The sequence below is a fragment of the Psammomys obesus genome, unplaced genomic scaffold (genome assembly GCF_907164565.1).
Source record: "Psammomys obesus unplaced genomic scaffold, mPsaObe1.curated_primary_1811, whole genome shotgun sequence".
Taxonomy (NCBI): domain Eukaryota; kingdom Metazoa; phylum Chordata; class Mammalia; order Rodentia; family Muridae; genus Psammomys; species Psammomys obesus.
In genome coordinates, this window is record NW_026596131.1 from 4,430,568 (window position 1) to 4,445,338 (window position 14,771).

General features: G+C 37.0%; 1 protein-coding gene across 1 annotated transcript in view; it reads left to right on the top strand.

Moving 5' to 3' along the window:
- Cep112 (centrosomal protein 112) overlaps positions 1–14,771 on the top strand; it is a 382,050-nt gene that overhangs the window by 36,471 nt on the left and 330,808 nt on the right. Inside the window, 3 exon segments of the mRNA XM_055592186.1 lie at positions 6,423–6,509; positions 11,480–11,579; positions 13,505–13,623. Coding sequence (XP_055448161.1) covers positions 6,423–6,509; positions 11,480–11,579; positions 13,505–13,623 — 306 coding nt within the window.

Sequence of the window (14,771 nt, forward strand, 5' to 3'; positions counted from 1 at the left end):
TGGCTTTGCTAGTAGCATGACCAAACACAAGTGTGTCATTCTGGCTTGGCTAGTAGCATGACCAAACACCAGTGTGTCATTCTGGCTTGGCTAGTAGCATGACCAAACACCAGTGTGTCATTCTGGCTTGGCTAGTAGCATGACCAAACACCAGTGTGTCATTCTGGCTTGGCTAGTAGCATGACCAAACACCAGTGTGTCATTCTGGCTTGGCTAGTAGCATGACCAAACACCAGTGTGTCATTCTGGCTTGGCTAGTAGCATGACCAAACACAAGTGTGTCATTCTGGCTTGGCTAGTAGCATGACCAAACACCAGTGTGTCATTCTGGCTTGGCTAGTAGCATGACCAAACACAAGTGTGTCTTTCTGGCTTTGCTAGTAGCATGACCAAACACAAGTGTGTCATTCTGGCTTGGCTAGTAGCATGACCAAACACCAGTGTGTCATTCTGGCTTGGCTAGTAGCATGACCAAACACAAGTGTGTCACTCTGGCTTTGCTAGTAGCGTTGTGGAAATTACTGGTCTGTGGGGAGGATTGACAGTGCCGTGCTTTAGGCTCGTTCAATGCTATAAACCTTAAGCTTCATCCGTCTGACCAAGGGCACATGCTGACTTTCACTGAAAGCTCGTAGAGTTTGTAGTTATTCCATATATCAACATAAAATTCGCTTGCTTTTGTATATTTGGGTTCTTGTGATATGCTTGAAGGAGTTGGTCAACTTACAGGGGCATTTCTTGGTATTTTAGTTTACAAACATTTTTTCCTCTTTTGCATATGTGGGGCAGTGTCTCTTTATGTTATCCATGCTGGCCACAAGCTCCGGGGCTCAAGCACCACTCCTGCCTCAGCCTCTCCAGAGGCATGCTGGCTGCACCTCTGTACCCGGTCCTAGTAGTTTTCTAGTGTAGAAGATGCCTGTCTGAAAAACTTTTAATTTGTTTTGCTGTTACAGTCATTAATGAGTATTATGATTTTTTATTTTATTTTGGTATTCTGTCAGTTTCAGTATCAAATACTAAATTTTGCATATTTTGGACGGGAAATAATAAAAGGCAGTATTTTATATAAGCACACTGCTCCTTTTCATGAATGATGTGAATAACTGATTGAATAGAACATTTGAAAATTGTTTTTCAGTGAGAAGATGCCTAGCATAAAGTTTGTAAACATGAAGTTGAATAAAATGAACATTTGCAGTTAATTCTAAATTTTGTTAATTATACTTTAAGTAGGCTGTCTTTATACCTAAAGAGACTTGTATGTTAAATGAGTCAGCATATGTATTGGCTTTATTAATGTTGTAGGAACGTACAACCTCAGAGCAATTGTTTGAAGTAAACACTCCAGAGCAAATAGGGCCTAATTTTAAGTAGAAATTTCAGAAATTCTTTTTCAAAAAGTTTGTGGAAGGCTCTTTAAAAAGTGGAGCCATCCAACTTCCGTTTCTGTTTTAGCTGTGATTTCTACAGCGTGGGGTGGCAAATACTCCTAGTACTTTGAAGTCAGCCCTGATCTTTAAATTTCTTATTTCTTCCAAATATGGGTTTCTTAGGTTGGATGTTCAAGGAAATTGTCTAAGGATATCTTCCAGGTATATGCTTAGAGTTGAGTCAGATAAGGAAGGGCATTTTCCCCCATTTATTTCAACTTTTTCACTGTTGAAATTTTGATGGGGACAAGTGGCATAGGTGTTATACTTCAGACTTAAAATAAACCTCCTTAAAACTAGAAGATTTGGAGATAAGAACACCAGTTAGCTTTTAGTAATGGGAAAAGGCAGTATTAGTGCACTATTTTAAGAAGGGCTTCTCTGCTCATATTCTCATATTGGCCCACTTGTTTATTTTTATAAGATGTAAAACTTAATTTTAATATACATAATATGCATGTATGCATGCATACATTTGTACAGCACAAAGGACATAAGTGACTATAATCAAACTGTCAAAGTATATAAATATTATTAAAATATGACTATAAAATATTTTTTAATATACATGAGAAGACCCTCAAACCTTAATCTTTATTTCTAAGAAAGAAAGATGTGCAAAGCAACTAAAAGACAACATAGAGGAGGAAACAGTGTAACGTGTAATGGAGGAGACATTTGCTTCTGTCAGCAGAGTTTGTGGTGGACTTTATGGAGGAAGCGATGCTTGAGCCAGAAGTTGAATTGTATGATATTTTAATAGGCAGCTGAAGACAGGGAGAATGAAATAAGGCCTAGAGCTTATGTATGCTTGGCTGGTATGTCATGGGGAAGAGGAGAGTTTTGGTCAGAAATTTATATTGCTGTCAACAAGACAAGGGCCCTCTGGAGGTTTTAGGAGATAATGAGATTTTTCTCAGTGCACTTGAGGCAGTTAAGTCAGCAGTGGTTTCTCAGATGGATTAGTATGCTGCAAGTTGGAAAAGGGTGAAGAGGTTGTTGTGACAGTTAATGGAGGGTTGATGAAGAAGTGTCAGGTGAGGTTGCAAATAAAGCCAGTCCTGATGGGATTTAATGTGGAAATCACTTAGACATTGAGAAGGCGGGGGAAAAGAGGAGGCTAAGGTACAGAACTTAATGCTGCATACCGAGTACTGATTTTTCTGGTTCTTGAATGGGATGCTCTATGGGCACTTGCCACTGGAGGTGCTGAGGAGACCATTGACACAGAAGTCCTATGGAGACAGACTGTGATTCCTCTAAATGAGAAGCTACAGTTGAACACAGATAAGGCCAACAGGGGCTCATGTTTTTAGGTAGTGAAGATGAATGCAGGACTCATTTAGAGAGAATGGCTACCTTTATGTAGTAGAAGAATGAGACAAATGCAAAAACAGTAGAGAAACATTTCCCAAAGTCCTAGAGTAGTGGCTAGCACAGAAGCTTAGGCAAGCTGCTGGAAGAAGGGTGAAAACAGCAACCTTCTCACTGTGTTGCCCAACAGTGAAGGTTTCTTATGTTGTGAAGAGACACCATGACTATGGCAACTCTTATAAAGGAAAACATTTAATTGGGGCTGGCTTACAGTTTCAGAGGTTCAGTCCATTATCATCATGGAGGCATGCAGGCAGACACGATACTGGAGAAGGAGCTGAGACTTCTATACTTGATCCACAGGCAACAGAAGCAACTGTGTACCACACTGGGTGTAGCTTGAGCACATATGACCTCAAAGCCCGCCGCCATAGTGACACATTTCTTCTAACAAAGCCACACCTCCTAATAGTGGCACTCCCTGTGGCCAAACATATAAACACATGACTCTATGGGGACCATTATCATTCAAACCACCACAAGTGAAGGATACAGAAGCTTTGGGATTTGGTGATCAAAGGTTCTTTGTATGAAAAACAAAAATGATGTCTTTGTGATCTTGAAGGTACTATTTTAATAAAGAGTGCAAATAAATTATGAAAGAAGTAAAGAGTTAAAACAGAAAATACAGAATATCCACAGGAAGTTTCATTAGTTAAAAATAAAAAATGTGAAATATCAAATATTTAAACAGCAAATTTTGTTATGCAACCTTCAGTTGAGATTCTGTAAGGTTAAATAAATATCAGTAAAGTAAAAGGCATCTTCAAACAACAGGCCTGGCAGGGGTGGCATGTCATATTAGTGGGTAGAGGTGATGAGGTCTGTCTCTTTCTCTTTCCAGTTGTGCCAGGTTTTCCTCCCAGGGAAATTTTAGGCTACAAGGTTAATTATTTAGAGAATGTATCATCTTTTCCTCATCTGAGTTTTCTTCATGTGTTGAGCAGTTTAGAATAGATGAGCAATAATGTAAAAGCCATTCCATGCCAGGGAACCATGTTAGCTGGATACAAACTTTTGAGCATGAATGAGTCTAGGCATTTTACCTTCCTGTTTTTGTTGTTGTTGATTTTAACTTTGGTAGGTCATATCTGTTTAGAGTTTCAATCTTTTGTATTTCTAATTTTATAGATTATATAGGTTTGGGGTTATGTTCTCATGTTTCTCTGTATTTCATTGCTATCTATTGTAATCTGCCCTTTTAGCTCTAGTCTTACAATTTTTAGTCTTTTCTCTCTGGCTTTTATTGATTCGTTGAAAGGTTTATCAATTTTGTTTTTCAAAGCACCAACTCTTCATTCATTTTTCAATTGTTTTTGTGTCTATTTCATTGATTTGTGCCTTGATCTTAATTATTTCTGTTTACTATGTTTGGACTTGTTTTTCCCATACCTTGAGATGCATCATTGTTGGTTTTAGAATCCCCTGATCTTGTCACATGAACTCTTAGAGCTAAGAGGACTGTGTTTGTTGTATCTTACGGGTTTTGGAATGTAACTTACACCCAAAGTTTTCATTCAGCTCTAGAAAAGTGTAAATTCCTATGATTTCTTCAGTGGCCCGGTCATTATTCAGTAGTGTTATGTTTAGTGTTTAGTTTTCTTGAGTTTATGTGTTTTCTGTGGTTTCTATTGCTGCTGATTTCTAGTTTTATTCCATGGTCAGATAGAATATGGAAAGTTATGTCTATTTTTTTTTTTTCTTTTTTGGTGGTGTGGGGGGAGGGACTAGCTTTGTGTCCCTGTGATGGCTGGTTTTAGAATAAGTCCTGGGGACTGATGGAAGAATGTGCATTCTTCAGTTTTGGGTGGAATTCTCTGTAGAAGCCTATTCATTTTATCTATGATGCATTTTATCAATGATGTTTGTTTTTTGCTTAGATGACTTGTCTGTTGGTGAAAATAGGGTATTACAGTCATTATTACTGTGTTGGTGTTAATGTCATGGTATTTGCTCTACGGAATTGTGTCGCCTGTGCTCAGTGTAATATGCTTAAAATTATAATGTTCTCTTGATGATTGTTTCCTTTATCAGTATGATATAGTATGATATAATGAAGTGACCATTATACCTTCTCAGTAGTATTGGTTTGAAGTCTTGTTTTGTCAGGTATCAAAATACCTACACCCACTTGTTTCCTGGTTCCATTGGCTTGAAATCCCTTGGCCCATTCTTTCACACTAATGTGGCTGTCTGTGTTTATGAAGCATGTTGCTTGGATTCAGCAAAAAGAGAGATTGTGCTTTCTAATCTAGTCAGTTATTTTGTGTCTGTTGATTAGTGGTGAGTCTAGTCCACAGATATTCAGAATTGTTATTGAAAGGTGTATATTAATTCAATTCCTGCCATTTTGTTGATTTTGTAGTGTTTGATGGTTGTTAAGCCCTCATTTGATTAATAATTGTCTTGGAAACTTTTTTTTCCATATAACTTCTTGGATGTGTTTATCATTGTCCTCCATTCAAAGTATTCCTTCCAGTGTCCACCGTAGTGTTGGCCTAGTACTCATATATTGCTTTCTGACTTTCATAATGGAAAGTTTTTCTTTCTCCTAGGTTGTGAAAGTTTTGTTGGATATAGTACCTGGGTAGGCAGCTGGGGACTTTTCAAAACTTGAAACATATGCTTTCATGCCTTTCTAATGTTTACGAGTTTGCACTGAAAAATCATCGTGCTGATAGGCTCCCCTTTCTGAGTGACTTAGTCCTTCTCTCTTGCCACTTTTAGCACAAATTCGCTTATTCCGAAATTTTAGTGTTTGGGCTGTAGTGTAATGTGAAGAAATTTCTTTTCTGCCTATTTGGTATTCTGTATGCCTCTTTTATCTGGATGGTCATCTATTTCCCAAGGATTGGACATTTATCTTCCATCATTATATTGAAGATATTTTTTAATGTATTTAACACAACATTTTTCCTCTTCTGTGTCCACAACTCATAAATTTCGTCTTCTCACTCTGTCTCAAAGAGCTCATAATTTTATTCTTTTATATATATTTAAATTTATTGTTGGTCTTAACAAATGATCCATATTCTCTGACTTAGCCATTATTTCTAACTATTCTGTTTTCTATGTAATCCATTTTACTGTAAGGATTTTTACTGAGATTTTTAATTAACTTACTGGAATTTTAATTTCTGAAGTTACTTATTGCTTTGTTTTCATTCTTTTTTTGAAATGAGCAAGCAGTTTTATTGGCTTAGAACTTTCCAAGTAGGCTCAGCTGTTGGGCAGTAAGTATTAGGGATCCTCCTGTCTCTGCTGTCCCAGAACTGGGATGTCCATTGCCATGCCTGGTTTGGTGGTGGTTGTTCACAACATCGGCTCAGGATCAAAGCCATGCTTGCATAGCAAGTGCTTTACTAACTGAGCCAGCTGCCCAGACAGTAATCTGCTGTTTACATGAATATTCTTTCTTAGAATGTCATATTTCAACACATAGGCTAATAGGAATATTTTGAAATGAGCGTGCAGATGTGAGCCAAGATAAGAAGTTGGGAGAGACTTACTGAAATGAAAATAATAAAGATGGAAATACTGTGTGGGTTTGAATGTAAGAACAGGGCACCACTATAAAATGACTCTCTGGTAATCTTTAAAATATTTCCCTTGAAGTTGGACATGAAAACAAAAATGATGGAAGCAAAGTTTTATGAAGACAAACTTAAGCTGCAGCAGAAACATGATGCTGATATGCAGAAGGTAGAGTATATATCATGTTTGTTGTATGCAGTATTTACTGTACTCTGCGGCTTGTGATGTCTGTCTATCCACCGATTAGGTGTTTGGTGATGGTATATGTTGTAAATGGAATGTGCTAAAGTAAAATCTCATCAAAAGTTATCTGTAAACTTTATTTGTGAAAATGTGTCTATTTCTGTCCTATTTTTACATTACCTATTTTTCAACTGTAATTTAAAGCTGAATTTCATATACCTTTTATTAGATTATTACTTAAGATTTTTGTGAGTGTGTATTTGTGTGTCTGTGTATCTGAAAAACTTAGGACCAGAAAATACTATACATGTGAACTATTTTAAGATGGGATCTCACAAAAAAAAAAAAAAAAAAAAAAAGAAAAAAAAAAAAAAGATGAGATCTCACTAAGTTACTCAGTTTGGCCTTGGCCTCATTATTCTCTTACCGTGTCTTCTCAAGTTGAAAGCTGGAATAAAATAACAACTGTAAATACTATAGTTTGTTTTATCCTGATACTAGGTTTTTGATTCATTTTCCTTTTTAATTAATTAATTAGATTAAGCATCATATTGTTTCCCCATCTGGCCCTGTTTTTCTCCCACTTAGGCCTCATGAGTGTCACTGCACCTTGCTTTTTTAGGCTCAAAAAGAACTTTTGGTACCTTCAGAGTGAAGATCCAAAGTCTATACAATAGAGCTTTCATTTTAAATAAAAGTTCATTTTCCTGAGGGCCTATAATCTCTCTCTCTCTCTCTCTCTCTCTCTCTCTCTCTCTCTCTCTCCTCTCTTCTCTCTTTTCTCTCTCTTACACACACTCACACACACACACTCGTGAACTTAGTTCTGTTTGGTTTTGACTGCATGTAGTAGAGTGCCAGCACTGACAATCAAAGCTTTCTTTTTGAATATTTACTCAGATTTGTGCTTTCAATTTTTCAGCATTTGTTTATTTATTTACTTACTATTTACTTACTTGCTTATTATGTGTGTTACTGAGTATTGAGCCAAATATTTTTAAATGCTAGGGAACTACTATACTAGGCTACCTTCCCAGCCATTAAAAAAATATTTTTATTTTGAGACAATATCTTGGTAAGTGTCTTGCCTGGCCTTAAGCTTACTCTGTGATCATCCTGTCTCAGCCTCCCAAGTAGTTTGGGTTATAGCTCTGCCCTATCAAGCATGGCCGCAATATTTCAATATTGTGAACTAAATTTGTATCTCCTTTATTGTCTCAGCAAATGTCAAGCATGGTTTGTTACATAGAATTTTAATTTATGCTTACTTTTGTAATTATTTAACATTTTAGTTTTAATAAAGTGTGTTTTAAATACATAAGTTTTGTACAAATAGAAAGTTTGCACATGTTATTTCAAAACTAAGTCCATGTGTCTGCTTTTCTAAACTGAATAACAAAGACAGAATCAGCTAGGCACAATAATCCCAGCACCAAACACATCTGTAGTCCAGGCATGCCATGACCTCATCATCCTCTTGCCTTGGTCTCTAGAGTAGTGGCATGCACAACCAGAGCAGTCTGCATGGCCAGACCTGCCTGGCTCCAGAGTGAGGGATCATGTCTCAAACATTAAACAAAGGAAAACAGAGCAGGGGCATAGGCAGAAAACTGAGGCCACAGTATTGTGCGGGCAAGCATCTCTGAAACAAAATACTTCAGTATTTAGTCAAGTATATTATTTGATTCTTATGGTGTGTGTCTGTGTGTGTGTGCACAAGTGGTGTGTGTGTGAAGTGCGTATAAGGTCATGATTACCCCGACCTGTATCTGTAGAGGGTAGGGGCTGCTTTACGATTCTTCCTCTGTTGTTTTCTAGCTCATTTTCTGAGACAGAGTCTCTCATGGAACCTGGTGTTCACTATTTTGGCTAGACTAGTTGACCAGTCTATTTAGTTCCGCGCCTTGGATCTGCCTTTCTCTGCTTCCCCAGCACTGGAGCATTGAGTGCAGGCCACCGTGCCTGGCCTTCATGTCCTGGGATCTCAACTCAGGCCCTCATACTGTGTAACAAGCACTTTCCTCACTGATCCAGCTTGTCATTCTTCATCATTTTTTCTAAGCAACAAGAAGGAAACGATTCCTTATGTATTTAAAAAAAAGTGTTTATTTTCCTTTCTTCCCCATTAAAATGATAAAAGCAAATACTTTTGCTATAATGAGAATTTTACTTTTGTTTAAATAAAACTTTTCATTATAAATTTATATAATAAAATTTTATTATAAAATATCAAAAGAAAATAGAACCAGTTGAGAATAATACATTAATATATTAGACAAATGAATTTTAAAGATATTTGGCAGCATCATGGTGATAAAGTTTGAAGTAAGCTTCTTGGTATATTTATTAATTACTCTTTCCATCATCATGATAAATGTTTGACAAGAAACATGGGAGGAAGGCTTTTTGTGGCTTATAGTTTTAGAGGACACAGTCTAGCATTGTGGAGAGAGTTAGAGGGAACCTATCTCTGTTGCAGTGGGGTTTTGCAGCAGCTGGTTGCTTCACATTTGTGGATTAGAAAATAGATAGGACAAGAAGTGGGATAGGGTATAAACCTCAATGCCTGACACCCAAAACCCCACTTGCATCACTGAGGCCTCATCTCTCAGATGGTCCACAGTCTCTCAGAATAGTTCTACCAGCTGGGAACTAGATGTTCAGACACCTGAGCCTGTGGAGGACATTGTATATCCACACCAAACATTCCACCTTGAGCCCTGTAAGATCATGTATGGCTGCCTCAAAATTCAAAATGCATTCAGTTAAGCTTCAAAAGGTTCCATAGTCCTACAGTTCCAGTCCCGTTCAAAAGAGCAAAGGCTATGTATGTCTCTTTAGAGACTCAAGGCAGTCCCTTAAATGTGAGTCCTTCTTAAATTAAAAAGCTTTATGTTTCCAGCACATGGGGTAAACCATTTCTATTCCAAAGGGGAGGAAGGCAGAGTAGAAAGGAAAAACCAGACCAAAATAACAATGAAATTCATCATGGAAAATACCAAACCTTCCGGTTCTGTGCCAGGCATGTAAGTCTTGTGGCAATATCATATGGGCTCCGTTGGGCTTGATTAGCTTTGTTTCTCCAGCTCAGCTGCCTGTAACACAGAGAGCCTCTCTCTTAGGCCATTGCTTGGCCTCAGGAGCTTTCTAGAATCCAGCATAAGCCTCTGTTTGTTACATCCTCACTCTTCAGAGTTGAAAACACTAGCACCACATGAACAACATTATGTCTTTATACCAACTTGAGACGTAGCCTAGCCCCCTTGGGCCACAGCTGAATTTCCTGTTGTCTTTGAGGTTGAACCTGGAAAAAACACTTTGCTAGGTAACCCTGCTTGAGCAGGATTTCCTGCTCTTTGTTTAGTCACACTCTTTTCAAATTGAAAATTTAGGTAATTTTGCACTGCTGTAACTCTGTTGCTCTAGATGTGTGAAGTCTTGACCTTCATGGCTCCTTTCCTGTTGTCCCAGTACAAAATCTGTGGTTTCTCTTTAATGGCACTATTCTCTTTAACAAATACACATGTTTTGTTCCCACCTGTTCCGTTGTCGATTTTAACTGGATTCAAAAATTTTTATTTGTCAAATTGTGTATTTCTTTCTGCTCTCATTTTCTATAAATCTGACTAAAACAGTAAGTAGTAGCTATGCCACACCCTGAGTTAGCTTTGCTGTCTTATAATTTCTTTGACAAAATTTGTGTATGACTTTTTAGTTAAGCTTCATGTATTTTCAGGATATGAGCAGAATGCAGCCAAATTCTTTGCTAGAATAAAATATAAATAGCATCTAGCCCAGAGTTCACAACCCCTTCTGATACACCAGTTTATGTTTGACTTTCTCCCTTTTTATTGGCATTCTAGTTTCCAACCTTGAGCCAGAATAGTTTAAGCAAGAATAATTAAGCTCTGTGTATAGTGTTCTAGGGTTTCTCTCCAGTCTTCCTCTTCCGTCCTGCAAACCAGTTCCAAAGTCCCAGAACCGATGGTCACGCTTATAACATCAGTGCCCTTGCTTCTTGGTACCAATTTTTAATATTTTTATTATATTATTATAAATATTATATTACTTAATATTAATAATTTCATACGACTTACACCAAATACCTGAGAAAAAGCAGCTTAAGAAAGGAAAAATATTTTGGCTCATGGTTTGTGGGGATATGGTCCAGCAGCTATGGGGTTGAGACTAAAATAAGAAGGTAAAGTAGAATGCTGCTAATAAAAACATTAAGAAAAATACGTTGGCATTGTTGAACAACTTTTCTTATAAAAGCAGCAGCCAGGCCTACTCCCACTTCACTCTGGTTTCTTTTGAGCTCCTGGGTAACATTCTTTACTGTTCATTCACTTTCCTACTTTGGTTACTTCTGTTTCTAATTTGATTTTTTTACTCTAAAGTGTAAGATCACAGTGAAACAATTGGTACAATATAAACGGTGTCAAAGTTATTGAGGTTTTTGACATTTTGAACTCTTTTTTTTTTCTGGTTCACAAAACAGCTGGATAGAAATGGAGCCTATTATAAATTATCACCCCAAATGTGTAAGAGGTCTGGGCCCTAAGCAGTGAAACAGCAGAGAGACCCTGGTAGGAGCATTCTTGGCTGTATTCAACTGAAAGACGGTGTGTGTCAGTGGAGCGCGGGTGCACTGCCTAGCAGAGCCCGTTTCTGATGACTTCTCTCTGCATCGTCACAACCGTTTAATTTCTCAGTTATGTTTCAGGGATTTATGTAATTATAATTCATAATGTTCTTAAAATTACGTGTGAAAATTCTAAATAAAACATGTAAAATGAGGTATTCTAGTTCATTTATATTTTATCAGTGTATATAAAGAAACTTTTGTTTTTAGCTGGAATCATTTATGAGACACACTTGCAAAATACTGTGCTCACTTATAACTACATATTCTATACTTAATTCTGTGTGTTAAAACTGTACATTTTTTGCAGATTTTAGAAAGAAAGAATAATGAATTAGAAGATTTGAAAATTTTATACAGAAAAAAACAAACTGAAACTGAGGAGACTATAAGAAAACTTGAAAAGAAAGGTGATGGTGTATGATGTGAATCATCTGATAACATATTGAATTGATTTTAATGCTCTAAAATTTAAAAGTAAAATGTCGTTTCTGAGACTTTGTGAGATTCTATCAGTGGATGCAATTTATATGGACTTTCGTGTGACTATGGAAAGTAAGGCGAGAGACTGTGTGTTGTGTAGTGGCAACTTGTGCAGTTTTGCACATGCTTTGATAAAGGCTCAGAATATTTGCGTTACAGCCTTGGGATTAGTGAGAATGGAAGTGAAGGATTAATATTTAGTGAAGGAAGAGATACAGACAGTAAGAATGAAGGACAAGGAGAAACGTTGATCTCGAATTTATTAGGTTTCTCCCAGATCAAACCTGACTGTGGTAGAGTGGATAGTAATATTCCTGACAGTTTAGCGGAGCAATAACATGTGAGAATTAGTCAGTGAATTGGTTATTTTTAGATTAATTTCCTGCCTTCAATGTTGGTGAAAGTAATTGGATATTCTTCATTTTTTCCCGTAAGTGTTATCAGTGATAGCTAAAGTTCTCTATATTTCTAGATTTTGTTTTTTATTCTGTTTCACGTTAGGCATTTCAAACATCCTTAAGCTGAAACAAACATTCAGGCTTTAAGAAATAATGTTTTCTAACTAGGCATAGTGATGCATGTCTGTAATCCCAGCATTCATATGGGAACCTGAGGCAGTGGGGTTTCAGGTCCCAGGTAACAGGGACATAGTGGTACCCATGACGAGAATCAACAGCAGCAACATGAGCAAGAATGAAACAACAACAACACAAACGTTTTTTAAGGCTTTTAATAATATACTTAAATCTTGTTTAATGTTGGACATGTGAGGTAAAATATGTTGCATATGCTGAAGACTAGTATCAGGTTAACTTGAATTCTTCTCCCCTTATTAATTGCATAGTTGAGGTGTAAGAATAAAAGAAACGTTTAGGAAAATATTTCTGAAAATTCTATTTTAAAGTAAATAAAAACATATATAAGATGTTATATTGAAGTAAAAGTAAAGCTTAATGTAGTTTCTTATTTAGCTAATTCAAGTATATTAAAGAAAATTTTACTTAAAGTGTGACATTTTAACTGGAGGACAGAAGGGAATAGCTTAAATAGTTTAAAAAGTGTTAGTTTAATAACATGAAAGTCAAAAATGACTTGAAAGTACCTAGGAACAACAATGTATTAGGAGAAAACATCCTTTATTCAGTCAGCCCACAACTTCTGAGAACTTGTCTGCATGGCACTGGTATGCCTTTGAATAATGAAATATTCTCACTAAAGAGGAAACTGGCAAGGAAGTGGATGTGATGTCCTCAGTGGTTCATTGGAGAAAGAGACCTGATTTTGTCGACATTAGAAGAGTTTCTTTTTCTCATTGCAAGGGAAGGAATCTATTTGGTGTGTGTTTTAAAAAGCTGACGCTCCATGAGTAGAAACATTTCAACAACGAAGGAGGAGAAATGATGGCATTGGGTAGTAGATTTACAGTGCAGATTTAAGGTGTGGAAAAGAAGAGATGGAGCTGGAGAGCAGCTGGATCAGAAAGAGCCATTTCCCTGTTGGAGCCTTTGGCCCATATCCTTTAGGGGAGTAGAACTTTAGCATGATTCCCAGCCTTGCTCTCCTTATGGAGCTGCACTGCTGAGTGGTCTCTTTAAAGAGACAGAGGCTGCAGAGAGGAGAAATACTTGAGGCTAGCATGCTGTTTAAATGTTCCAGGGAGAGAGTAAAGACCAATTAGTCAAGCTCATCTGTGACTATAGAAATGGCCAAACACAGCGAAAGAAGAGGGGATTTATACAAGTAAGACTTATTGAAAAATTAAATTATCTATTAAATATATGTTACACCTAGATATCAAATTCTCATGTGGTTCCTGGAACTGGTTTAATTATATTTCTATAATTTTTGACAGTTCAGATCCTTATACGTGACTGTCAAGTTATCAGAGAAACTAAAGAAAACCAGATAGCAGAACTGAAGAAGATATGTGAGCAAAGTACAGAATCTCTGAATAACAATTGGGAAAAAAAGGTAAGCTCCTGAAGTCAGCTGAGAGGGACATACTCAGCAAGTGTGGAAAATAATTAAAAATTCAAGAGTAACTAGAAATAGCTAGTGCTCCTAGACTTTCTTCTCAAAGTCTATATTCTAGAAATAGTTTTTGTTTTAAAGTCATAATTTTTTACTTTTATTAAGTAATGATTTGCATTTTTTTGTGATAGCCAATGAGTTTTAAGCAAAATGACTATAGAAATAATGGTTCAATTTGAGATTTGCATCATTTCTCTCTTAAAATGCCAGGTACCATTATCTATGCCTGACTGAAGTTTATGGTGCAAACTTGTTTTGATGTGAGTAAAATCCCCAGTGGGTAGTTTCTGCTTGCATGCACTGGGAAAGCACTGAGGTGTTGATACTGGAGCTAGGTGATCATCTTGGCTCACTTTTGATACTAGGTGTAGCCCTGGTGTGAAAACACAGACTTCAGCCAAATTACAGACTCAGCAGTCAGATTTGTAGGAGTGCTTACTGTTGTTTTATAAACAAAATCTCAATCATTTGATTTTACAAATGGAAACCCAGGAGCCATATATTGGGGTGAAAACCTATTAGCTCAGAGAGGCAGAGAAAGCACCCAGCTGATGTTTCTACTCAGCCAGCATCCCAGAAGGAAAAAGCCAAAAGCAAAAAGCCTGTTAGCTCACCTGACATCGCAGGAATAAAAACCCAAAAGCCCCTTCTTCTCCACATTGTCTTAAATACCCTTCTCTCAATGTCCCTTTTTTCTGATTACTCCCTGTCAGCTGGTTTCTTGCACTGCCTCTTGACCTAGGGTTAATATTATTTAATTCTGTGTACAGAGAGCTCTTGGATTAAAGGTGTGTGCTAAGTCTGAGCCACTCCTTAACCACCTGTTCACAGTAAACAGAAATTTCTTGGATTAAAGGTGTGTGCTAGGGCTGAGCCACTTCACAACTAGAAACAGGTTTCTACAATTCACAGTCTGGGGTTTATAGTGGGATCAAATATCCTGCAACAACTTACAGCTGTCAAAACTGCCTGTAAGAAATTTGCAAAGCCAATTTTCTTTTCTTTTCTCTTCTCTTCTCTTTTCTTTTCTTCTCTTTTCTTATCTTTTTTTCCAAGTGCATATGGGCTTTATTTATTTACAATAAACT